General features: G+C 39.2%; 2 protein-coding genes and 1 pseudogene across 9 annotated transcripts in view; 2 read left to right on the top strand and 1 right to left on the bottom strand.

The window, feature by feature from the left end:
- Positions 1-9501, top strand: part of LOC127454906 (molybdenum cofactor biosynthesis protein 1-like) — a 37704-nt gene extending 28203 nt beyond the window's left edge. For 3 of the 6 annotated variants that reach the window (XM_051722428.1, XM_051722427.1, XM_051722426.1), the window contains exon 11: positions 7470-9501. In XM_051722428.1, the coding sequence (XP_051578388.1) occupies positions 7470-7681 (212 nt within the window). In that variant the 3' untranslated portion in view covers positions 7682-9501. Of the gene's footprint in view, positions 1-4431; positions 5431-7469 lie in introns of those variants that run through there. The other 3 variants (XM_051722431.1, XM_051722434.1, XM_051722433.1) reach the window with 2 other exon arrangements.
- On the top strand, positions 7704-9501 carry LOC127454923 (molybdenum cofactor biosynthesis protein 1-like; annotated as a pseudogene).
- Positions 9502-10299: 798 nt separating this feature from the next.
- Positions 10300-27317, bottom strand: part of LOC127454898 (disheveled-associated activator of morphogenesis 2-like) — a 310968-nt gene continuing 293950 nt past the window's right edge. For 2 of the 3 annotated variants that reach the window (XM_051722409.1, XM_051722411.1), the window contains 6 exons: positions 22592-22760; positions 21887-21994; positions 21693-21753; positions 17657-17788; positions 14342-14512; positions 10300-13412 (listed from right to left, as the gene is read on the bottom strand). In XM_051722409.1, coding sequence (XP_051578369.1) covers positions 13248-13412; positions 14342-14512; positions 17657-17788; positions 21693-21753; positions 21887-21994; positions 22592-22760 — 806 coding nt within the window. In that variant the 3' untranslated portion in view covers positions 10300-13247. The remainder of the gene's footprint in view (positions 13413-14341; positions 14513-17656; positions 17789-21692; positions 21754-21886; positions 21995-22591; positions 22761-27317) is intronic. The other variant, XM_051722410.1, reaches the window with a different exon arrangement.

The raw sequence follows: 27317 nt of genomic DNA, 5'->3' as shown, positions 1-27317 counted from the left end.
AAACTCGTCCAGTTGACTATAAATCCTATGCTATGTTCCGGACACCACTCAGACATCCAGCCATTCAGTGACAATAATCTACTATATGTTTTGTCACTGCGATAAGCACTGAGGGTGCCAAGGCATATTACAGTGTCTGACATAGTTTTAGCAAGTTCACACACCTCTTTAACATTATCTGCAGTGATTTCTGACTGGCAAAGCCAGACATCATTAGTGCAGATGTGAATAACAATTATAAACCTAGTTTCCATCCACTTTTCATGCTGTTTTGTTATCGATAAAGTGAAAATGCATAATTTGTTTTTTGCAAAAAATGCTATCTTGTGCCTGTTTCCATTCAAATGGCCTTTTATCAATAAAAATGGTGTGTGTGATGTCATGCTTAAAAAAAAAAAAACACTCTGTCGCATACGTTTTGGAAATCTTCTTTAAAGAAATCTCTAAAGAAATCTGCCCTTAAGCCGTTTCCATACAGAAATGTGTATATCGCTAATTGTGTACCGTTCGCCTCCCAGATGTCCCTAATTTTTTCCCTCCCAAAGTTTTGGTAAAATGGGGAGAGTATTGAGACAATTCATTGAAATTAGCCAGCTTACTGTTATTTTAATTTCACAAATAAATGCTATCAGAAGAGGAGGAATTGCAATCAAAAGGGAGCAGTTGCCCTTCTGATAGGACTGTAATATTGGTCCTGATGTTGTGCCTATCGCAGGTTGCCACCGGTTCTGATCTGAAAGCGAATCGTCATGGCCCTGTTCAAGCTGGCAACATGCACCAAGTAGTGGGTCTTAGTATAAGGACCATGCATCGATGTGTTATGCTGTGTGCACAGCTATTAAAAGAAAAATTGATGCGGTGTAATATCAGGGTTTACATATGATACATTCCTGATATTCAATAGGCTATTTTGAACAATAATCTAATCTAAAGCATTGCCATCACAACTTCATTATGTCCCGCATATTTGTCCAGCATCTTTTAACAACCAACTGAACTTGAGCATCATAATGCAATTTACATTTTCTGAAGAAGCTCAGCAAATGCGAGGTAAAGAGGGTTAGATTTAAAATATTTAAAAGTTTTAAAATGTTCAAAAGCTCGTTTTCTGAAAGTCAATTCAGCACTGGACAAATAGTTCTGATAGTTTATAGTCTTGGAAAAAAGTGTAGAACAATCTGAGAATGTCATTCAGCCGACTTTTTTCGTCTACAGAACAGGGTAAGGCTAATTTAAGTTTGTGTAAAGAAAAGGCAATTATATAGGCCTAACAATACAATTTTTTCATATGGTAATTTATTTTATTAATTTAATGCTTTATTCGTTTGGTAATTTATTTTATTTAATACAGGGAATTTTGCCAGCATTTTTTCAAAAGTAAGCTAAACAATAACTTTATAGAATTGGACTATGTTAGTGTTCCAAAAAAGCACACTGAAGCTTTTCTCCTAGTATTGTTGTGGAGCGAGACGTGGTCATGTGTCTGTCACTGGGGAGAGAGGGAGCCTCACCCATTCACTGATTCTGGGAACAAAACTGGCCAGGGTTTAAAAGATTATTAAAAGCGCTGCATGTGGATGGGTCCTGCAAACCGAAAACATGGTGAGTGATGTGTGACATGATGGCTGGGGAGGCGGAGACGGGGCCGTCCACATCTGCTCAGTGTCAAATGACGCAGGAGGGGAATCCTCCAGCATTCCCGCCCTTAGGGAATTCCCAGAGGGGGACTTCCCTCTAGAGTCATGTGACGAAAACCCTTAGGCACGCCTTTGACCAAATGAGAGTAATCCAGCCCGACATCGCCCTCACATATTGAGGTTGTATCGAGTGACGCAGGACACTCAAACCCATGAAAATACAACCCAGTTATTAGTCCCGAGGAGCCATCGGGAAACACTTCTCCAGGCGGCTCACCACAATCCTATGGCGGGTCACCACCGTTTTATGGCCCGCTTTTATTGGCCGGGCATGTACGCAGATGGTGTGCGGCATGCCACGACTGTCAGTTGGTGAACCTGCGCCGTTGTGCCTGTTACTGTTAATCGAGGCCCCCTTCGAAAAAATTGGTATGGACCTCGTCGGGCCATTAGAACAGTCAGCACGTGGATATCGGTTTGTATTAGTCCTGGTGGGTTATGCAACGCAATATCCGGAAGCAGTGCCTCTTCGCAACATCTCAGCATGCAGTGTTGCGGAGGCACTCTTCAAAATGATCTCCCGGGTGGGGATTCTGAAAGAAATCCTCACCGACCAAGGCACAAAGTTTCAAATGAATTGCTGGGGATTAAATCGATTTGCACCAGCGTTTATCACCCGCAAACTGATGGTCTGGTGGAACGATTTAATCGAACCCTGAAAAATATGATTCGCAAGTTCGTGCATGAGGATGTTAGAAATTGGGACAAATGGCTGGAGCCCCTATTATTTGCAGTCAGGGAGGTCCCGCAAGCCTCCACAGAGTTTTCCCCCTTCGAGCTCCTGTATGGACGCCGGCCCCACGGGGTGCTTGATGTCATACGGGAGGCGTGTGAGGAAGGTCCTTCCCAAAGCAAAAATTAAATTCAATATGTCCTTGATCTTCAAGCAAAGCTACACACACTGGGTCAGTTGTCACAACAAAATTTGCTCCAAGCTCAAGAGACACAAAGCCAGCTCTATAATAGGGGTACCCAGCTACAGGAATTTGCACCGGGAGACAAAGTGCTTGTATTACTCCCCACATCAAGCTCAAAATTACTTGCCAAGTGGGAAGGACCCTTTGAGGTTACACGGCGAGTTGGGGAACTCAGTTATGAGGTTAAACGAACAGATAGAGGAGGAGCACGTCAGATTTACCACCTCAACCGATGGTCCCCGTGTCCATGGCAATGGTAGTTCTGGAGAGGGCGAAGCTCGGGCCGGAGGTGAAGTTCAAAGTCGATCCATTCACCCTGGTCCCTTGTGGAGACCACCTCTCACTGTCCCAGCACACGGAGGTGGCCAAATTGCAAAACGAATTTGCGGATGTGTTCTCTCCTCTTCCCGGTTGTACTAACCTCATACAACACCATATCGAGCCCCATCAGGAGTGGTATAACCAGCCGTACCGCTTGCCCAAACATAAGACAAAAATGATTCGGGACGAATTAGAGACAATGCTCGAGATGGGAGTAATAGAAGAATCGCACAGCGATTGGGCCAGCTCAGTTGTTCTTGTACCCAAGAGTGACGGGTCAGTCTGGTTCTGTGTAGATTCGGTAAAGCGGTGTCTAAATTTGACAAATACCCAATGCCCCGAATTGACGAACATCTCAATCGGTTGGGTGCGGCTCAATTTTATTCGACGCTGGATTTAACAAAGGGATATTGGCAGATCCCCTTAACTCCATTATCCTGAGAGAAAACTGCCTTTTCCACACCATTTGAATTACACCAATTTGTCACTCTTTGGTTTGTTCGGGGCTCCCGCCACGTTCCAGCGCCTGATGGATAATTTCCTCCAGCCACACGCTGCATATGCTGCTGCCTACTTGTACGATATTATTATATACAGTAACGACTGGCAGAGGCATATGCAGCATCTAAGAGCCGTTCTGAAGTCGCTGAGATGGGCGGGACTCACAGCAAACCCGAAAAAGTGTGCAATTGGACGGGTGGAAGTATGGTATCTGGGCTTCCACTTGGGTCATGGGCAGGTACGGCCCCAAATTGATAAGACCGCGGCGATAGCGGCCTGCCCATGTCCCGAGTCCAAAAAGGAGGTGAGACATTTCATGGGGCTGGCTGGCTATTACAGAAGGTTTGTGCCTAATTTTTCTGATGTCACCAGCCCCTTGACTGATCTCTCTAAATAGGGGGCGCCAGATCCGTTCCAGTGGACAAAGGCGTGCCAGTGGGCTTTTACAAGGGTGAAATCTGCACTCTGTGGCGGGCCGCTTCTACATGTTCCTAACTTCTCTCTCCCCTTCATTTTACAGACAGATGCATCAGAGAGGGGGTTGGGGGCCGTGCTCTCGCAGGAGGTGGAGGGGCTGGAGCGCCCCATGCTGTACATTAGTCGTAAGCTCTCTTTGAGGGAGACTAAGTACAGCACGATTGAAAAAGAGTGTCTTGCCATCAAGTGGGTGGTCCTAACCCTCCACTACTACCTGCTGGGGTGGGCCTGCGCCCCGCTTCAGTGGCTCCACCGCATGAAGGATACCAATGCGCAGATCACTCGTTGGTACCTGGCACTTCAGCCCTTCAAATTTAAGGTGGTCCACAGACCAGGGCTGCAGAAAGTTGTGGCTGGGGGGGTGGGGTGTTAGCAGGCCGGACATTGCCTGGGCCTGAGTCGGGTGGTGGGGGTATGTGGAGTGGGACGTGGTCATGTGTCTGTCATTGGGGAGAGAGGAAGCGGTAAGGGCCATCACCTGGTGATTGTTAACACTAAACACCACTGTCTCATTTCAGTGACGACAGAGACGAACTATAAAAGGCCACCAGAGTGACAGACCAGGAGAGAGAGAGACCAGTCACTTTGTTGTGAAGCTGAAGACAACTGCATTAAAAGTTGACTCACGTGGAATATGAAACCGGCTCCCGTGTCCTCCCTACTCAAACCTTCTAAAATTGTGTATTTATTTTTAATTTAAAACATATTTGTGCACAGAAATATGTTTTTGTATTGTGGGCTAATTCCATGACTGCCGCCTATTATTTTGAATGGTGCGGAAAAGTTACTTTAATAAATAAATGGATGGCTACCACGATTAAGTTAATCACAAAGAGTGGCCATTCATTTGTTCTCCGTGCACTTGTCGATGACATGTGCATGGTACGAGATAATTGTTTTGGCACTCCTGGAAGTGTCATGATGCAGATATGATTGCAGCATCGGATCTGTGCAGGTATGCCGTTAAGTCCAGTCCATAACAGTGCAAGTACTGCTTCACGTACAATAAATTGGCTTTCAAGGGTGTATATCTTGTCGTCATGATTAACACAGTATCTTACAGCTTCTCTTTCTCACTGACCTCCTCTAGCAATCAGATTCATGTTTCTCCATAATCTTCTCCATCAGCATAACTTATTCCTTACTTTTATCAAGTGTATCCCTCACTAGCTATGTTTCCAAGTTGTGAATTTAATATGTGAAATAATAAAATAATTGTTAAAAAATTGCAAAAATAATGTGTGAATAAAGCCACGTTTCCATCCAAGGATGTTCAAAAGGATGAAGTTGTCACTTCCGGAGAAATTGTAGCCACTGTGAGTGTTTTATCAATAAAACACTGGCGGTTTAGAGCACACACAGACAAAACACTGTAAAGAACTGTGTCTCATGTTTGGGAGCGACAGCGCATCACACACTTCTGGGAGCACTATATACAGTATGTGCATTCATCCATCCATTTGACTATTCTGTACGGATCTATAAGATATTTTTCAAAAGTGTCAATAAACCTTCTGTTCCGTACAGTTCAAGTTTGTTTTTGAATTATTTGCTCTGCAAACTCTTTGTAGGCTTATGATTTTCTAGACACCGTTATTTTAGGATGACCAGAGCAACATTTCGGGTGCGATGATCGGTCTGATGAGAAGTCCAGTAATGAATGAGTTTTTCAGTCAGATGACCTTTTTGATGCGCAACTTTTTTTCCTAACAAATTCAATAGTTTATATGGTAAATGTGTTTCCATCATAGTTTATGCACATTTCTTCTTATTTAATAAAAACTGTATTTTTTATGCACATGTTGGAGATTTATTCGCATCTTTGTAGTTTTTATGCGATATCCCAAAATGCGCATTTAAAAAAAAAAAAAAAAAAACATTGATGGAAACATAGCTACTGCTGATGGATAAAGCCATGCAAAACAAATGGCATGAAGTGCAAGTATAGTAACAATAACATGAGATGGTGATATGACTTACAGCCGTTGTTTGTTGAAAATGGTGTTTGTAGTTCCCATTTGTGGTTTCTGAGCAGCAGGAGTCTGGGATTGATGCAATAATCCGTATAAAAATCACAGAACTGAAAATGAATGCCCACTGTAGAATCATGAAAAATCGCAATTAAAAGCAAAGTTGGGAAAAAGGCTAAAAAGCAGATGCACGCAATGAAATCGCAACAAATCACAGTAGAAAGTAAAGTTCAATAATACAAAGATTAAAAAAAGAAAAAAAAAAAGAGAAGGCCTGAGTTATGCACTGGCAGCAACAGGAACACTATATGTAATATAGTGCTTAAGTCATATGGACTGCATATTTGGTTCTTTAATGGTGCTGTTTTGTATTTTTTTGGGGCTTGACAGCCTCTGGTCACTGTATACTTTCTTTGTATTGGAAAGAACAGTGTGAACATTCTGCAGAACATCTGCTCTGTGTTCATTTTTGCACAATTTTTATTTTAGTCATAATTTTTGTGATACATTATTTAAATGTCCCTTAAAATAAGTCAATATTTCATAACGTCATTCATTAATTTTATATAATTCTACTTGACTAAAATGGCATATAATTTTATTTGATGAAAATAACATATTTTAGTTGATGATAATGTGCAAAATGACAACAACAAAAAAAACAAACAAACAAAAAAAAAGTCAAACTGTAACAGATCAAACTTTTAACCAAATATTCAAACATTTAATTTTATTATTTTTTTTTTTTTTTACTGTATTTAAACATGTATCAAACATATGATTCATCAACATAAACAACATGAGAAAACCGCCTAGAAAACCTGAGCATATAATGAATTAATAGCATATAATAAATATAGTATACTCTATTAGCTGTTTTTTTTTTTTTTTTTTTTTTTTTATAGAAGTTACTGTGTTGTGAATTATTCACGCTTTAAAGACTATTACGTGTGTCAAAGACAGTTTAGGATATTGCGTTACTTGTAATGTTTTTTACGGAAACGTCGAGTTACGCATTCTGACTAGTTCGTTAATTAGTTCATTCACTTCATTGTATGTGCAGATATACAGTAAAAGGTAATATCACGTTTATGTTGCTGATATTGCAGATTAATCTCACATAGGATGCCATTGACTGAGGCAATTAACCTGTTTGTGTAGCAGTTCTGTTTACTAGCGTTCAAGCGGGAAAATCCCCAACATTATACGAATGGACTATTTTAATGAATGTTTTCTAGGTTTTTCTCCAAAGACAGAAAGAAAATATTGTTCGCTTGATTATCGTCAGGATGCTTCTTTTTCTCGTCTTCGTTGTTGACGAAATAATAACAAAAATAAAAACTCGTTCACCAAACATTTTGTCAGTAATTCCTTTGACTAGATTAATTCTGCATCTGCTTTTGTGTTCTCATGGAAGAAAGTATGTCATATGGGTTTAAAACGACATGAGGCTGGGTAAATTATTTTTTGGGCAAACTTAAACTATTTTAATTGCATCCATTTTCTATAGTTCCAATCCTCAAGCTATGGAGGATTCACATTTAGAAAGTTGTTGCATTGTTAAATGTTTACATTCTGTTCTACAGGTAAAGATTTCAGTTGGCTGCTGCCAATGCTTTGGTTAGAAGGCAGTCCGAGGCAGTCTCTTCCTCTAATGTACCACATGGATTCAGCAGCCTCAACTACTACCCAGTCTTCAAGAAAGTACAATCAACACTGGTGTGGCAATGGCCATCAAGACTACACAAGTACTTTTGCCAAAGCAGCGCTAGGTTTGACTCATTCTGGTTGTAGCTAAGGATAATCGATCAAACATTTACCAAATTGTTTATGCTTGCCACAGAGTGACGCTAAGGCAAGTAGCCTTAGAGTAATTTAACAGTGAAACAATGATAGATTCTTATTGTCAAATTAAAGCTGGTGCTTTGGAAAAATGTATAATTGAAAGCTTTCATACACACATCTCACAATGCGGGTCACGCCCTGCAATGTTACAGTCCAAAATGTTCATCACTATCCCCTACCTTAGTGCATTACCTGGCAAATTCAAACTCGGAGGCCCAGTTCTGCAGAGTATGCGGTGTTGCCACAACAAAACTCATGAATCTGGTACAACATTTTTGAAAACGCCACATGTAGACCCACAATCCCCTAGCCATGATCGAACGTCCCATAAGCTCACCCACACTGACGCGCAGGGTAAAGCCTCCATGGTCAACATAGGCAGTAAGGCGGTAACTTGTCGCACAGCAACAGCCTCTGTTAATGTCTTCTCGGGTCCCAAGGCTTTTAATCTTGTAAAAGCCAACCAACTCATCAAGGGCAATGCCCTAGCGGTAGCACAGCTAGCGGGCATCATGGGCGCTAAGCAGACCGCATCTCTCATTCTCCTTTGTCACCCCCTTCCCCTTGACCATGCTTCCGTTACCATATAACTGCTGTCGTCAAGACAACCTGCCAAACAACAGGCAGCACAGGAGTGGAGATGGAAGCCCTGACCGCCGTGACGGTGGCTGCGCTAACGTTCTATGATATGTGCTAGTCAGTCAGCCGTGATATTGTTATTACAGACATCAAGTTGCTCAGCAAGACAGGCGGGCAGAGAGGCGACTTCCAGGGCTGACCCGACTCCTAAAGGACTCACTGGCTACAGGCTGAATCTCATTCAGTTTATGAAAGTTTGAATGTAACTAGGTCATACATTATTTTTATACTGACGTTGGCATTCTGTAACAAAGTGTGCCTTTAGCTGACCCAGTTATTGTCAATTAATTTTTCCTGTCAGCAAAACTTCTAACGAACATGAACGCACAAGTCTTGTTGAATCAGTTAGATTTCAGCGCTTTTATATGCATAAACTTATAGCATATAAAAATACTTTATTTTAGTCTAGTTATTATGATAATCAAATATTGACAAGCATTTCATAGTATATGGCCTGTGAATCACAGGTGAATTTTCGTCCTCAAAACTATTTATACCAAGTGTGATACTAATTTTATTCAGGCTCAAAAACGTTTGCTTAAAAGTGAATTGCATTCATCATGGTCATTCAAATGCTCTAATGAAAAGTAGGCTACAACCGATCTGATGGTGTAAAAGTTTGAAGGCTTTTGCTACTGGCAAAAATGTCTATAACATCCACTGCACCGTAATAATTTGTGAGGAATTGTTACTGCCAATATTTTGTTATTTTAAAGAATACATATGTTATTATCTATAAGAAATTGAAACCGGAAATGTCTGTGTAAAATGTTTGTAAATCCATTCTTCCTTTCATTGTTGCATGAGAACAGAAATTTGTTTTACTCATGTTTCATTAATGAGGCCCATTGTTTGTTTTTTTTTTGTTGTTGTTGTTTTTTTTTTTTTTTTTTTTTTTTTTGTGATTTTAATTTTTTATTTATTTTTTTGTGACTTTTTACAAGCTGTTTATAGCTTGTATGAAATAAAATAGTAACATGGAATTCCACTACCAAACCACAAGCTGTAGATGGACGCACGTCATTTGAAAACCAAAGAGACTCAAGTGTGATCTCTAGATTTTAGAAACTGTTTACTTTTGAGACTCAAAACAAGATATAAAGAGTATTTAATTTTACCTTTTTTTTTTTTTTTTACATCATTATGGAAAAGTCCATACAATCAGCATTCTGACTTGTTATGCCAATGTTTATATTTGTTTGTCGAATTGATGAGTTTGCAATATATAATTTGTGCCATGTCTTAACCACAAAAGTAGGCTTGAATAAAATATTTGAATGTCAGATTCACCAGATGTGTTTGAGTTTGCTGCATCTGACCCAAAGCTTAACCTGTTCAGACCTGAAACTTTAAAACTGTCAAAGTATTGTTTTTTACATTTTAGAATAATAGTAAAGTCATCAAAACTATGGAATAACAAATGGAACTATGTACAAAATCCAAAATAAATCAAAACTGTGTTATATTTTAGCATCTTCAAAGTAGTCACCCTTTGCCTAGAATTTGCAGACATGTACTCTTGACATTTTCTCAACCATCATTTTGAGGTATCACCCTGGGATGCTTTTTAAACAGTATTTAAGGAGTTCCCATTTATGTTGGGCACTTATTGGCTACTTTTCTTTATTATTTGGTCCAAGTCATTAATTTCAAAAACGTTTTTATTTATTTTTTTGTTTTAGTTTTATAATGAAATAAATTAATATGGTGGCACAATTATATTTTTGTCTACAAAACTAATTTCAAACATTTAAACGCCTTCAGATCAAAAGATTTTTAATATCTTGAGAAACATTTCAGTCAAGTGTTTCAAAGGTTTTGACCGGTAGTGTATACCAGAGATGATTAAATGTAACTTTTTATTAGGTGATGCTAGTCATGCCAAGAATTAAATTAAAAAAAAAAAAAAAAAAAAAAAAATGAATGGGACCGTTGCTGAAGGGGCTCTGTGGTTGCAAGTTGCAATCATTTGATGCGTCAATTTACGAATGTTAGATACCCATTTTGACCAGACGAGGGCAGTGTTGAATCGTGATAAATAATGTATGCGAGCTTGACAGCTGTCATCACTACAGTAATTAATGAATTTAATAGCAGAGTGATTTAAGAGCCAGCTGAGCAGATGTTTAGAGCCATAAACACAAATTATCAAGATTACACGAATGTCAGTTAAACAAGTTTATTTTTACTCTACAAAATGACTCATGGTAATGGGTCAAGGTTTTGGAGGGAGGAGTCATTCTCATACATGCCTGAAAAATATGTGACATACATGAATCACAATATAGTTATTCATTATTATAAAATGTCTGATGCAATTCTGTGTACAAAATATAGCAATCTAAATAAGGCAAATAAATAGAACTTCAATTTACAGGATAACAAATTCCTCTTTTCCACATTCCTCAAAAAATGTTTTTTTTTTTAATTCCACCTTTTCCCTCAAACAACTATCATGTTGTAAAAAAATAATAAAAAAAAAAAAATAAAAAAATAATTAAGAACTATACATCTTGTAGGTGAGGCTCTTGTCAATCAGCCTGTGCGCTTGGCACTATCAATTTACAACCTGTAAAAATAAAACAAAACAAACAAAACCAAAAAACGGTTGCAGCATTCCATGAACATATACAAAGACTGTGACTTGTGTTTCATGTTGCAGGCAATAATACACCTGTAATATTATTATCAAATAACCAGACATATGCACCACTCAAGCCTTTGGGGAAAACATCAAGTGCAATATCGGACCAAGCAAAAGTGAGAGGCTGAACTTTATCTTTAAAAAATAACTAGATATAAAAGTGAGTGATAGATTTAGGTAACTGGCTTGGTGCTTTCAGATGTCGTTTGATTAAAATGATTACACCTTTATATATTTATCTTCTCTACAATCTGTTGAACCATATACCAAAGTAAACATTTTCTATACATGAAAATGCATTGCATTGTAAGAAACACTTGTAGTTTTGGCAGAATAATTTATCCCACTGGTTTATAAAAAATATGCATGTATCAGAGGCCCTGCTCATGTGAACACCCTCAGGGCCACAGAGCTGTAGTCACACAAATGGAAGATTAGCACAAAGGGTCCATATTCATCTGTCATTGAACAAAATCCCCTATTACAGAACTCCCATGGTGACCCCATATGGACAAATGAAACAGGAGGCATCATTCAAAGTAGTCTGACGCCTCTCTGTAAAACATATCTGCATAAAAAACCTTAAAAAATATTACCCCTTCAGGAGTTTGCTCTTGACTCCGGCGTTGCCTTCAGATCTGTTTTTCAGGCTTGTCTTTCCTATCTCTTACACTATTTTCTTCTCTGCCACACCATGCCAACTACAAGGTACATCTGCAACATTTGTCCTGACTGCAGCTACTAAATATACATGTCAGTTCAAAAATATGAACAAAATATAAGAAAAGGAAACAAAAGTGGGTTATGTAATGTTCAAAACTGGTCAAAAATCCATTGGATCTCATCAGATTCTGCATCTCTGACATTCAGGAGACAGCTTTTTTTCCAGACCAGGGAGAAAGCAGTTAACAATGCTAACAACATTTGAGGCATCATGTATTTAACATATAATCAAGGCCCCAAAAACTCTACATGTTACCTGAAAACTTGACACATGGTAATTCTTGCTCATTGCTAATTGCTTCTTGAAACAGAATTTTGTTTGCCCTTCCTTCCTAGAAAGCTATTTTAGTTAGCTTGGTTAAAAGGTGCTATTGTAGAGGACAGATTTTTACAAATTATGAGGCATTGATTCAAGGTCACAGAAGTTTTCCAGTAATAATTGGATCTAGGCATATTAAGAGTTAATTTTTTTTATATCTTCAAGAAATCAAAGAAAATACATAAACAAGAAAATGTGAAATTTGAGAGTGGGTCTGCCTTTAAATACATAAAAGCCATTCTTAATGCATTTATTTTTGTTGTACTGTAATTTTGCACTGAATTTATGCCATGACAATGCTATGAATTTAATTAACTGTTTGAGAAAATGTATGTATATGAACTTGAATTTCTGTAACCAGCACCATTTTTTTTTTTACATTTTGCATTTTGAGACTTAAGGTTTCATATTTTCTGTGTCTCTCCATGAGAATGTTGTTCTCTCTCTGTATTTCCATCCAGGAGGTAGTCCTTGGAATGCTGTTTATGTGTAGAGGCACTTGGGGAAGGAATATCCCAGCCTTTGAGGCTGCATCCATGGTGTCATACTTCCTAGTAATCACAAGTTTAGGAAGCATCAACTACCTCCTTTAAACGGAAAAACACAACTGGATCTAAAAATTTAGTGTTGCTATTGCCCAGATTTCCAAAGATGGTATTCTCAATCTCCTAAAGTTAGAGGCTGATGAACGAGGGAATGGGTGGCTGAGAAAGGCAATAACCATGGCAGCTTAGAGGGATTAACCATCTGATTTTTGAGGACTCGCACCACCAGACTGAACTACTCTTCATCCAAAACTTTTGTAGTTGGCACCAGGTCCAAGCTACTACCTCTGGCACTCCTCAGGCAAACTGTTTCAGTGCTGCATGTACATATATAGTTTGTCTGACCAGGTTGGAACTCTTGGCAGTTTGAAATTACATGTAACAGAGGAAGACTAGAAAGTAAAAAGAAGAGGAGAGAGACTGCAGGACTTTGGAAATTCTTATAAAACAAGACTATTTTGGAGTGAACTTCTCCATCTTTAAGCTTGTCAGTTATTACCGATCTGGGTAAAAGGCAAAAGAGGGCAGTGTATGGCATTTCGAGAAAGTTTCCCTCAGGTGCACGAGTCTGGTCTCCTTGTGACCATATTTACAGAGGTCAATAGTTGACCTTGGTGGTTGGTCATTCACGACCCCCGCCATCCACCAGCTAGTTAACAGAGCGCTTACGATTGCGTTTGAGCTTAGAGTCCTTGTCGAAGACTTCACCGGAGTGAAGAGCTGAGACAAGGTCATCAAACTCGCCCACCTCCTCTGACACACTTCTTCCAGTGCTCTTCTTTGCTCGTTTCTCTCGTTCCCCATGCTCCTTCAGCTAGATGCATAAAAGAGCAGACTTAATGTAGTATAATAACCATGATCATACCAGACACTGTACCACTGTAATACTATTTTTAGTGAATATAAATACATATGAGGTTCTTATTCTTTCCTCTGTTGAATGTGAAGAATTCAACAAAGTAGCTTTAGAATAAAATACAAGTCCTTGTTTGAAAAATGTCCTACAGTGACAGTATCACAACTCAGAATAGACCTAGCAAAGCCGTTCTGAAGTGATTCATGGTCTTTTGAGTGTCTGCAGTGAACAAATGTGCATCTGGGGTCCTGCTACCAATTACTCTCAGACTTATCGACTACGTCACTACTTTTATCAAGTATGGAATGGTTTCCCTCAAGCTCCCTCAAACCCCAGCTTAAGAACAGCATGTGTGAGAATGAGCATGTTTGTTTAAGTGAATGAAACTCTATGCATATTGCAGCACTGACACCGCTCAGAAAATAAGTTGTCTATTTAAATTTCCTAGCAAGGTGTTAGCAATAACTAGCTAATGTATCCAGGGTTGGGTGTTGTTTGATCTGAGATATTTTGGAAGATGGGAAGCATCCATTCAGGAAAAAAAAATTTCCTAATAGCTTACACTGGATGAACAGCTTGACCAGGTCCCCAATAGCTTAATCAAGATGGTCAATCAGCTCTAACCAGGTTGAGCGTGGACCCACAAGCTGGTAGCCCAGCTTAGACCAATCTGGACCAGCTAATGACCATACAGTAAATAACCCATTTTGACATGCTAGAGACCATGTTAAACCAGCTACCATCTGAAGCTTACATTTCTGGAATTCACTATATTCACTAGGAAAGATTCATTATCAGTTGATGAACAAATAAGTGCATAAATAATGTTCATCCCATGAGCATGAGTATATACTGGGTATTTGTGTTGAAGTGTATGTGTGATGTACCATGACCTCCATACGCACTCTCCTCTCTTCCTCCTCCTTCCGTCGCTGCATATTGTCCAGGTCCTGTCTGGCCTTGCTGAACGACTGCAGGAAAGTGTCAAAGATTCCAAAGAATTCGTCTGGCTGCATGCGCCCCTCCTCTTCTCCAAAATGCTTAAGAGACTTGGAAAACTGGAGTGAAGAGAAAGAACAGGACAATTAACAAGGACTAAACAACAAAGAAAAACACATGATACCTTTCATTAAATTTTCTCTTCCGATATCCACTATGTCAAACCCACCTGGAGCTAAATTAATGTCCTGTTTATTGCTTTGAATAGAAGCATTGGAGAAATACCAACAAACAAGACCAGCAAAAATTACTGTTATTTCTGCTTTGTCACACCAGCCACATTTCCCAGCTATTCTGTAATTTACATATGGCTCCATATGGACCTACATTTTCAGGGCTGTCAATCCAGGTCACATTTGCTACCAAAACATGCAACTAAACAGCACATTCTTCCTCCAGGTGTGCATCATGTATTTGGTCACGCCTTATTTTATTTAGTGATCATACCTTCTCTAATCTGGAACAACTGCCTGGTTCATGGATACTGAGAGACAAAGAGGTATTTTGGGCCTGTGAGGGCCCAAAAGAATCGCTCTTGAGCCATAAGCTTAGAAATGATTTTTCTTGGTAGTTTGGAGCAAATATTTCAATTTCGTTTCAATCTTCACTTAAAAAGTGATTGCTTGAGCTCCATAATTAAATTGTAGAAAGATGCTGTGGCTGAACTTTTGTGGGGAACTATATGTAAATCTTCAAAATGGCCATCCACTTTAAGTGAGGTTTGGCATAACGAGGTGTCAAAACCTCTTGAAGTAAGGCATTCTATTTGGATAAGATCCCTGCTCCAAAAGTAAAAAGCTATTTTAAGATCTGGCTGCCAAGAGCCTAACAAAATGCAAAGCCTATATCCTAAGTAGATTTGCTGTGGAGAGCTCATTTATCCTGGTCCTGCCTGGCATCTCTTTTAATGTTATTTTGGCAAGGTTCTAATAAGAAGCGATACTGTTTTAAGAGAAGGCTAAACAAACTGTCTCCCTCTGTGAAACTGAAACACTAAAGACTTCCTAGCACTTTCAGAGGTGAATGTAAGCAATTAGGTAGTCATCTAGCAGGCAGTTTATTGACTTACAGTACACTCAATAAAGGGAGAGGAATCTGGGGTTAAGCACCTTGTTTAAGAGCCCAGTGGTCAACAAGGTTAACAAATGGGCAAGCTGGTTTAGAACATGGTTAACCAGCTCAACTTAGATGACCAATGATCAGATTAACCAAGTAAGGCCAAAATGGTGATACTTTATGACTCTCTCTTTGTGGGGATCAAACTAACAGCCTTCTGGTTACCAGCCCTGAGCTTTAGCCACTACACCACACCGCACCATGTTGAGGTAGATCAGTGATCACCAATTAGCGGACAATGGTCTGGATCTGGACCTCGGATTGTTTCCATCTGGACTGTCAGACAAGACAATGATAGCCCCCTCTGTTTCTGTACTGTAAGCGAGTAGAGCGCTTAGGTGCGCTTAGGGGCTCCCCCGCATTAATGTGAGTAGAGAGTTGGTGATGCTTATAGATGGTTATTTTTAAGAAAGTAGACCGCAGAGACACACAGTGAGCAAATATGGATGGATATAGGCATGCCAGAGTGTCAGAGGGGGAGAGAGAGTGACACGAGAGTGTGAAGAGTTTGTTACTGAGAACCTGTTTGTGTGTACGTTGGCCACCAAGAGCCCTTTTTGTTTATATTCCTTGTGATGCTGAAAGAGTAATAAAAATACTCACATTGACTGTTCACTGTCTCCTTACTCCTCCATTGCCCATGAACTCAGAAACTATCACACTATGAAATTACTAGTTAGTAGCACATCAAGGTCTCTGTTTATTATTGGAAAGTTGTTTATTATTGGAATGCTTCCATTATTTGACAAAAAGCCCATTTATGCGTAATAAAACTTATTTGGAACTTTAATTAAATACTTCTTCTGTAAATATACCATTTGGAATGCAGTTAGCATCTGCAGTGCTGAGAAACCTATAGTCAGAGCTTCATTTCATAAACATCTCTAGCTTCATGTAAATCAAAAGCCATCAATGCAAAGACTTAATAGTATCCTCAACATCTGGTGGGTTCACTATACTTGTCCCTATTTCTCAACTGTGAGGTGTGTGTTCATTTTAGCCCACCTGAGGGGACAGAAGTGTCTACAGGAAAGTGAGTCTGACCCCAGGAGGTTGACAGCGAGAGGTAGACCTGTCTGGATATCAGAGGGATACTTTTGTTTTCCTACAGCTTGCAGAGCTTCAAGGGCAGGCATTTCCCATGAAGTCCCTCCAAATGGTCCTTTCTTTATTATGGTTTAACTAAATAAATAATTGATGTAATGAATTATGTAAATAAATGATGGTGGACAAGGGATACAGTGGTGGCTCTGTGATGGGGAATGGAGAATGCTGCTCCCTGGGTGAAGACTGTCAGCCTGCCTTGTGACCAACACACAACCCTACTCACACTTTCCACCACTACAAAAAAAGACCACCAGCACACTCAAACACATCCCAAATATATTCCCAATGTCTTTCAGAATTCTTCTCTTTCATGTATTTGAGAGATGTGGGCCCCATAACGGGGGTGGGGGTGAGAACAAGCCGCATTTGAACAGAAATAAATCTCATCAAACCCCAGTGAAAAATCCCCGAGAAATTTAGGGCCAGCTGCCGGGATTCCCCAGGATATTTAAGTCATCATGCCAAGCCAGGAAGGGTATACAAAGCCTTTTCTTTTCTCGTTGTCTTTTTCTTTCTTGCTTTCGTTCTCACGTTTCCTTCATCCTTTTGAGATGTTAGGCCCCAGTCCATGCACAGGGTTGGCAGAGCTGTAAGCACTGGAGAATGGGGGGATGGGCCTGCTGCATTCCAGAGAGGGCCTATCCTTCCATATGTCTCTGGAAAAGCCAAGCTCCATGCCACAGCCCACAACCCACAAAATAATGTGACTTGCTCAAAGACCCCTGTTCCACACTCAACAATAACTCTGAGCTCATTACAGAGAAAAAGTTTTCAGCTTTAAAACGGGCAGAAAAGCCGGGCCCTTTTCTCTCTCTACCTGGGAACTCAATTGTGCAATTGTATCTGGCTCAAGTTCAAAGCCTCATAAATGAAAGTGTAACCGAAATAAGAAATGAATGTGACCTTGATTAGTTTGGTTAAATAAGCATAAAGGTTCAAATTGGGGGAATGATTTTGACTGACTAATTAAGTGTTGTTACCTTGTCCTTGGCTTCATTAAGTAGATCCTCGAGTTCAGAGAAGCTGAAGTTAGCGACTGTGATGAAGTCACAGACCACCGGGACAAACTCGTCTCCCTGGTTGTGTGCTCGGCTCTGCTGGTACCATAATTCCTGATGTAAATAAAACAAATATTAAATTTAAACAGTGCTGATCTCTTTGTTTTTGACAAATTCATAATTACAGTGCTTGCAATTCAGCACTGAACTGACATTCCTAAAACATTCTATAATTAATTCAGACTATCCTAACATAAAGATAATTGGGGCAGCTGTGGCTCAGGTGGTAGTGCAGGTTGGCCACTAATCACAGGGTTAGCAGTTCAATTCCCAGCCCACATGACTCCACATGCCAAAGTGTCCTTGGGCAAGACACTGAACCCCAATGTCAGGCTAGCACCTTGCATGGCAGCTCTGCCATCATTGGTGTGTGTGTGTGTGTGTGTGTGTGTGTGTGTGTGTGTGTGTGTGTGTGTGTGTGTGTGTGTGTGTGTGTGTGTGTGTGTGTGTGTGTGTGTGTGTGTGTGTGTGTGTGTGTGTGTGTGTGTGTGTGTGTGAATGAGTCACAGTGTAAAGCACTTTGGACCTGCTAAGATTTAAAAAGGTGTTATATAAGTGCAGACCATTTACCATAATTTCAGTCTTGAGTGTGCCATCTTTTTTGTTTTTTTATAAACTTTATACATTTTTTAATTCAAATTTTAGATTAAATCTCCCATTGACTTAGATTTTGAATGCTAAACATTCTAACAATGTAACCACCAGTGCTGACATCATCTTAATAATTGCATAGTAAATGGCAGTTGGTCTTTTATATCTTGTATCTATTCATCCATTTATAGCTGCCTTTACATGGCAAAGACAGAGTCAAGTCAAAGACAGATTGTCATACACAGCTGACAGAAAACAAGATGTCAGGTTAACAGCAACAGGAGCTCTAATGTAGCATTTCTTTTACACAGAAACAACTAAAGCCTAAAACCTTAAATTAAACTTAAAATAAATAAATAAAAACTTTCTTAACAGCAAGTTTAACAATATTTATTTCCTTTGGAAAAAGCTAACCTTAGCTAACCTATAACACTATTCTTTTCCAACCCTTTACATGCAATGCTCAGGCATTGAAAATCTAGTAAAATGAGATATACCCTGATAACCCCGCATAAACATGTCTTGCTGAACTGCACAAACACACGTGGTGGAAGTTTTCCACCACCAACTTCTGAAATTGAGGGTCACCTAAACTATTCACCCTAAAGCCTGGCATTACATGCACTATAGCCCTTAAGCTGAATGTTTTTTCTTTAAATTACTTAATGAATACTGTATATCAAATGGTTTATATCACTGGTAATTAAGTTCTGATATGTTGTTGCTTGTTGCCTTTAGGCGAAGAGGATTATTTGAGAAAATGTGCAGCCTTCCCTATATTTCTACATGCCCACAACTGTCATCTACTCTACCTTCTCTTAAGAGAAGCCTTCCAGGGAGCCAGTTAAACAGAGTAACGCACATTTGTTCAACTGAGGATTATTTTAATGTTAGAAAAAATGACATTTGCAAATTTTTTTTGAAGAATACTCTTGTCAGGGCAGAGGAAAGTTTGAAACCCCCCACACTTCAATCTTTAGTGATTCCACCTGGTAACTACAAGTGTGGTAATTGTACTCAATGCCAGTACACAAGGATGTTGAAATATTTCTCCCACCCCAGAACTGGCAAAAGCATATTTATAAGAAGTACTATTATTTCATGCAATATAATCTATGCTATTCATTGTCCCTGCGGATTACTTCACAGAAACTTCCAGGGAATTAAGAACCAGATGTTGGATACTTGAATAAATTGTTTTCAAAGGGAATGAATCAAGAAATTGATTATGACATGTTTTATTGATGTTTCTGTTCTGTTTTCTTACTTTTGGACTTTGTATATGTTTGTTTTGGTACTAATTACTTTGTATTTGTTGTCCACTAGATGAAGTGGGAGAGTAAATTATTCAGGCACACACCTGTTTGTAATTGAGGAAGTTTTTAAATGTTGTTTGTTCAAGTTCATCTTGATGTCTGATGAAGGCCCTGAGGTTGGCCGAAATGTCATGTATTTTTAATCAAATAAAGTTGTAGCTGTAATTTTGCCTATAGAGTGAGTGTTGCACCTCCTTCTTTTGAAAGTACGGCATTCCCCTATAGTCATGGAAAAGGGAATTTACTGAAGCAAGGGAAGAAAATGAAAATGAACTGATTGAATTTGATTTTAATGGCATCACAACCACTACTGTTTCAATACTCCTTTCCTTACTTTCTTCCAAGAAGCAATCAACTTTGTTTGTGTAAACAAGACATTTTCAGATCAAGTAAATGTCAAGTATGGAGTGCCACAGGGCTCAGTATTAGGTCCTCTGCTTTTCTCCTTGTATATGCTTCCCTCAATCATGAAATTAGTTTTTACTGTAATTCCACAATATTTAGTTTTATATTTCTTAGAAATGTCCTTCTACTCAATTCTGACAAAACAGAGATATTCACTATTGGACCAAAAAACTATAAAAATAACATTCTAGTATACAATTTGTCACTTAATAGATGTATTGTTACATTGTTTTCTACAGGTAAGAACTTGGGTGTTTAGGTTGAAAGCAATCCATCCTTGGAAAATCACATTTCCAATGTTTGCAGAACAGCATTCTTCCACCTCAGAAATATTACTAAATTACGATCAAGACTAGATTATTGTAATGCTTTACTGGGAGGATGTCCTGCAAGTTCAATAAATTAGCTTTAGTTTGTTCAAAATGCAGCAGCTAGAGTGCTGACTAGGTTTTATTGTCACTACATTGGCAAACTGTTAGGTTTCGTATCAATTTTAAAATTCTACGAATTACTTACAAAGCTTTGAATGGCGGTGAAAAATTCCGACCTGTTGGTAGTACCTAGAATATCAAACTCCACAAACTACAGCCTGTGCCAGTCAGACAGTGAAGGGCACTTCAATGATCACTGTTTGCATCACTTCAGTCTATTATGATGGATTTCACAGAGGATGAACTGGTGCCAATTCAAACCGTACAACAACTTCACTGGCCACTGCCTGCACCTCAGCCTTAAGGCATGTTCCCACCAAATCCGTGACGATTTTACGAGACGAACTTCCGACAGAAGGTCTATTCACACAGAGTCCGTAAAAAAAAAATTTTTTTTATCCCTGTACAGTAGGTGGGGCTGTTGCTTTTCTACAAACATTTATACCAGTCTCCTGCCTGCATAGTATTTTAGAGCCTGCACACTTCAGCTGTCAATGCTAGAGATTCATTATGTTCTTTCCATGGTGTTGATGGATTTTGAGGAGTATATAATCAGTGTTTATTTATGCATTTGTGATGAGTAAAGAGTGCTGTTGGATATTTATTTGCACATGTATTTTGCTACGAGTACATTCCCGAAGCCAGCTTCTCTTTTTAGAATGTCTACATTATTGCCTGGATAATATAACACAAGGTACAGTAATATAAATACACGTGGAATAATGTACATGAAGAATAACTGGTATATTATAAAATATGATGTACAGTATTAAAATGTTTAATAGAAAACACTGGCTTACATCCTTTTCTTTATTTGAATGATTGCAATACTTTGTTATATTACCCTAAAGACAAATCATTTTTAAAGCATGAGGACTTTAAAACATTACAGCATCATTTTCTGCATACATTCAGCATACATCTCTGTAAAGCTTCTCCAAACACAAAATGAAGGAAATGTGTAGAGGAATGTACACCAATCTACATTTAATATCTACTAAGGTTAAAAGTGAGATGTTGTGCTAGAGTGATTGGAGTGTCATATTTTTCTAATGTAAAATGATAGAGAAATGTCAATATTTGAACACCTGTCAAACAGACAGCTGCAACTGTGCAATTAAAAAAAGGACTATGTCAGTGAATTTTCTAGGCATTTTGGATGAGAAAGCTTTTAATTTGCCAATAATGTTCAGAAGTAAATAATGGATGACTCACCGTTTCCAGAGCTTTCAGGCCACTCTTGATGCTGAACACTTCCTTCTCCAGCTCAGCCAAACTAAGAACAAAAGCAAAGAAAAATAAAAAGTGTGCCTTCAATTAAATGATATTCAAAACACCTGCCTAAACCCACCATAAACAACAGCAAATATTGATGTTTTTGATTTATGGCAATCTATGGTTTGACTCACTTGACTTTGGCAGCCTCTGGTACGCTGTCCAGGTCTTGTTGAATGTTGAGGATGTCAGGATAGTTCTTCTCAAAGATCATTATCAGGTAGTGCAACATGGTGATATTCCTGTTGAAGATACAAACAATAAACACAAAAACACCTCACTGACCTCTGTCTGCATCATCTTGGTCTTAGTATAGACTCCGCAGGGAATAAACTGCTATCAACCGTAATCAAATCAAACAGCAAGTAACACTTCACTGATCAATGTTTGCATCACTTCATTCTCTTAAAATGAAATACATATACAATAAATTACTGCCAACTAAAGCCGTTGCTGGCCTAACAATGGGGGGATGCTGGACCTATGTACAACCCCCGTAGTCATTTTGGGATGGACTTCAAATACACTTAATTATTTATCTTAAATTTCAAAAAATCTACTCAGTTTACTCAATTAATAAATGACAAGAATTACAACATGATTTGCTGTAAAGCTGTTTTGAAACTATGTGTATTGTGAAAAGCGCTATACAAATTCAAATGACTTGACTGCATTAAATTGATTTATCTTTTTTTAAACCACTTACAGTATCAATTTACTAAAATGAAATAGACATGCCAATGCTAATAGTGACAAGGCAAAAAGGTTAATGAACAGTGACACACTGATGAACAGCCAAAACACAAAACACCTCTTCAGGCATGTAATTGACCTCTGACCTGTCTATACTTGACTTAGTGTCTACGATCTTGTTGAGGCTGGACACTCTGAAACCGTAGGCATTGCCCCTCTGTCCTTTGTTCATGAAGTTCCCGAAAGCCAAAATCACTTCCAGAACCTGCGTCAGACGTTTACTTCTCACCACCTCACGTGATGCGCACAGAATAGCTGAAAAAGAAAAGAAGGACATCAAAGATGTTACTGAAGCCTCCATGATGTTTATATATATATATATATATATATATATATATATATATATATATATATATATATATAGATGTTTATAGAACTTCTTTCACACACTTTGCAGGAATTTTCTGCGGTATTATGTCAAAGTTTGTTGTTTCTTGGATTTAAGTATTAAAGGGTTAGTTCACCAAAAATGAACGTTCTATCATGATTTTCTCACCCTCATGTCATACCCAATCTGTGTGAATTTATTTTGTGGAACACAAAAGTGAATGTTTCCAACGAAAGTGAATGGGAATGGACATTGTCAAGCTCTAAAGATGACGATAAAAGTAGTCCATATGACTTAAGTCTTCTGAAGCCATACAATAGCTTTGTTTGAAGAAAATTAATGTACATTGTTTTTCACTTAAAATCTTCCTATTCATAGCAGCTCTTAAATCTCATTCGCGTTGGCATATATTCAAACATGGCATATCAGAATGCATTGTGCCAGGTTTGAAAACAAAGTTGCCGAACGCCATTAGTTCTCTCATGCCTCATAACCAAACTTTTCCAAGTTTGAATATGTGGAGTGTGATGAAATTTTAGAGCTGCCACAGAGGGGAAAATATTCAGCAAATGAAAGCTTACAGTTTGGTTTTTTCCTTACACAAAACTACCTTAAGGAATAAGACTTGGAAAGTAGCTGATGAGTATAGACTACTTTTATACTTAGCTTGACAACCCTCGTCCCAATACAAAATAAAAAAAAGCACTCTGGACATTCTGGGAGATATTTTCTTTTGTTTTCCACTGATGAAATAAAGTAATATTTCTGAAATGGTTTGCAAAGATGTGATTACTTGTTTTGGGTGAACTATTGTTATAAGTCATGAGTACAGTTCTGATCAACTGAAAGATGGTTATATGTTGTAACTTGTAAGATACAAGATAGAACAATTAGCCAGTAAAATCCAGTACTAAAAAAACAAACATTATGTATAAAATATTTATTAAGGGCAGAAGACCTACTGTGCACCAAATTTTATCAACAAGCTTCAATATTCAAGATAAATGTACAGTATATAAAAGTGTCAAAGAGACAACTACAGTTTTCTTTCAAGATTCCCATCACTGAGTCTGCTTTACTGCAGCCGCTCCAGGGGGAACAAGAAAGAGCGTACAACTTTGATGCCTGTCCACAGTTTTCCTCCAGCCGTTTTTCCACAAGAAGCGTTCTACCATAGGAACACACCAAAGTTAGACTCTCTTAGCTTGGATGTTAAAACATTCAAAATGCCTTCCTGTTTACACGATTTAATGTGCAAGTCTAGGTAAGAGAAGACCAGTGTTTGCTCCTCTGTGTGGATGATACCCCTTCTCCCTGCTCTATAAAGCTTAACTAGACACCTCTCTTCCATTTATTGTCGTGGGTGGCCAGTGCTTTAGATTTACAACTTCAGACAGGGCATGACAATGTCAAGTTAGGGAAAGTGTTGGATTTTAGTATCCATTATTTGCTTTCATGTGCTTGCTTTTCACTCTGGGGCAGTGTAAATCTGTGATGGGTTCTTGTCAATGTTGGAGATGCATAACATAATGTGCATTGCCATTATTCCTTTATCAAAAAACAGAGTACAGATAATTTTATTTTAAAATTCAGAAAAAATCAAGATGTTATTGTGTCTTAATGTCTGCATAAAAAAAGGGATAGTTCACCTAATAATGAAAATTCTGTCTCACCCTCATGTCATTTGAAACCTGTATGATTGTATTTTTTCTGTGAAACTATGTTCCAAGTCTTCTGAAGCAATTAAATTAAAAACTGTCAAAGGCGTTGCATTGTGATTGGTCACTGTAATGCTGAAAATTATAGAAATTCATTTCTGTGTTACAACCCCATTTCCTTGTGAAAACAGATCTCTTGCATTCCAGAGGGTGCTGATAATGATCCATCAGCTTATTGGCTAAGGTGTTTGTACTGTATATTGGGGGTTTGCAAATGGTCACAACTCTGGTACAGTGGGGGTTAAAGGTGGCCTGCTGATTGGTCAGTTTAAATGTATCAGGTCTGGTTCTGTTCACATGGTCAAGAAATGGATGAGACAGGATTATAAATTGTGCTCTGGCTTCCCCCCCCCTTCTGGGCTTTTTTCTTCCTTGCTTTTCTCATAGTGAGGTATTACAACAGCACAGGCCAGCCTCTGCATAAACAGATCAATGCCTACTTTATCGTCGACACTGCTTAGGCCTGCGGTTGAGGATTCTTGCGGTTAGAGTAGAGTGGCGAGATTATTTTTGGAGCAACAGGAGGTGTCACTATGGCCACGAAGGTGTCAAGACGTTGTGCAGTGCCAGGTTGTGGGAAACTAGATTTCTTGCATTTGCTTCGCAAGGATCCCAACATTAATTTTTTTGTTATTAACATTTTTATTGATTCCATCTACAAAAACCAATAAACACAACATAAAATACAGAATCAATTTTATAAATTTTTTATAAATTTTACAAACACGCATTACAGTGGTCTCTTACAATTATAACAAAAAATTAGAAACAAGCTAAAAAAATATACTTTCAAAAAACAAGAGTGCACATACACATCAAACTAAAAATTAAAAATCAAAAATCCCTCTCCACTGCCCCTCCCCGAGAACCCTCCAAAAAATCCAAATATCCACCCCACTTCCTATTAACAAATCCCACTTTCCCAACCTTCTATATATCACCTCCTCAAATGCCGCAACCTCACTCATCTCCCCGCACCACTCCCGAAACGAGGGTGCCCCAGCCATCTTCCACCCCCTGACAATTATTCGCATAGCCACCATAACTCCGACCAGGACCCAACCTCTCAAATGGCGATCCCCAAAATTAATGACCTCCCCATCACCCAAAATGCAGAGTCTGGGGCAAAATGAAAACCGTGTGTCCAACATACACTATATTGCCAAAAGTATTCGCTCACCCATCCAAATAATTGAATTCAGGTGTTCCAATCACTTCCATGGCCCCAGGTGTATAAAATGAAGCACCTAGGCATGCAGACTGCTTCTACAAACATTTGTGAAAGAATGGGCCGCTCTCAGGAGCTCAGTGAATTCCAGCGTGGTACTGTGATAGGATGCCACCTGTGCAACAAGTCCAGTCGTGAAATTTCCTCACTACTAAATATTCCACAGTCAACTGCCAGTGCTATTATAACAAAGTGGAAGCGATTGGGAATGACAGCAACTCAGCCACGAAGTGGCAGGCCACGTAAAATGACAGAGTGGAGTCAGCAGATGTTGAGGCGCATAGTGCGCAGAGGTCGCCAATTTTCTGCTGAGTCAATCGCTATAGACCTCCAAAGTTCATGTGGCCTTCAGATTAGCTCAAGAACAGTGCGTAGAGAGCTTCATGGAATGGGTTTCCATGGCCGAGCAGCTGCATCCAAGCCATACATCACCAAGTGCAATGCAAAGCGCCGGATGCAGTGGTGTAAAGCACGCTGCCACTGGACTCTAGAGCAGTGGAGACGCGTTCTCTGGAGTGACGAATCACGCTTCTCCATCTGGCAATCTGATGGACGAGTCTGAGTTTGGTGGTTGCCAGGAGAACGGTACTTGTCTGACTGCATTGTGCCAACTGTGAAGTTTGGTGGAGGGGGGATTATGGTGTGGGGTTGTTTTTCAGGAGCTGGGCTTGGCCCCTTAGTTCCAGTGAAAGGAACTCTGAATGCTTCAGCATACCAAGAGATTTTGGACAATTCCATGCTCCCAACTTTGTGGGAAGAGTTTGGGGATGGCCCCTTCCTGTTCCAACATGACTGTGCACCAGTGCACAAAGCAAGATCCATAAAGACATGGATGAGCGAGTTTGGTGTGGAAGAACTTGACTGGCCTGCACAGAGTCCTGACCTCAACCTGATAGAGCACCTTCACCTGGGATGAATTAGAGCGAAGACTGCGAGCCAGGCCTTCTCGTCCAACATCAGTGTCTGACCTCACAAATGCGCTTCTGGAAGAATGGTCAAAAATTCCCATAAACACACTCCTAAACCTTGTGGAAAGCCTTCCCAGAAGAGTTGAAGCTGTTATAGCTGCAAAGGGTGGGCCGACGTCATATTAAACCCTATGGATTAAGAATGGAATGTCACTTAAGTTCATATGCGTCTAAAGGCAGATGAGCGAATACTTTTGGCAATATAGTGTATCACACATACAGTAAATCCCTGAATCTTCAACCAAAATTCTTGTATTTTAACACATCCCATCCCCGTCTTCTGATTGGCATCACCAGCAGGTGGATGTGTCTTTAAGACCAAGTCTATACAATCTAGAGGGTGTCCAATATAATCGATTCAAAATCTTAAATTGCATCAGACGGGCTCTTGAATCTCTAAATGTAGACTTGACATTTTTAGAATCTTAGCCCACACTCCCTCCTCCAATACCAAATTTAAATCTCTCTCCCATAATCTCTTGAGAGAAGTTGAAGCTCCATCCCCTAGACTCTGAATTAACAGGGAGTAATACACTGATGCCTCATGACCTTTTCCAAAAGCAGTAATCA

The sequence above is a fragment of the Myxocyprinus asiaticus genome, chromosome 17 (assembly GCF_019703515.2).
Source record: "Myxocyprinus asiaticus isolate MX2 ecotype Aquarium Trade chromosome 17, UBuf_Myxa_2, whole genome shotgun sequence".
In the NCBI taxonomy this organism is placed as follows: domain Eukaryota; kingdom Metazoa; phylum Chordata; class Actinopteri; order Cypriniformes; family Catostomidae; genus Myxocyprinus; species Myxocyprinus asiaticus.
This window is presented reverse-complemented; position numbering and strand designations above follow the sequence as displayed.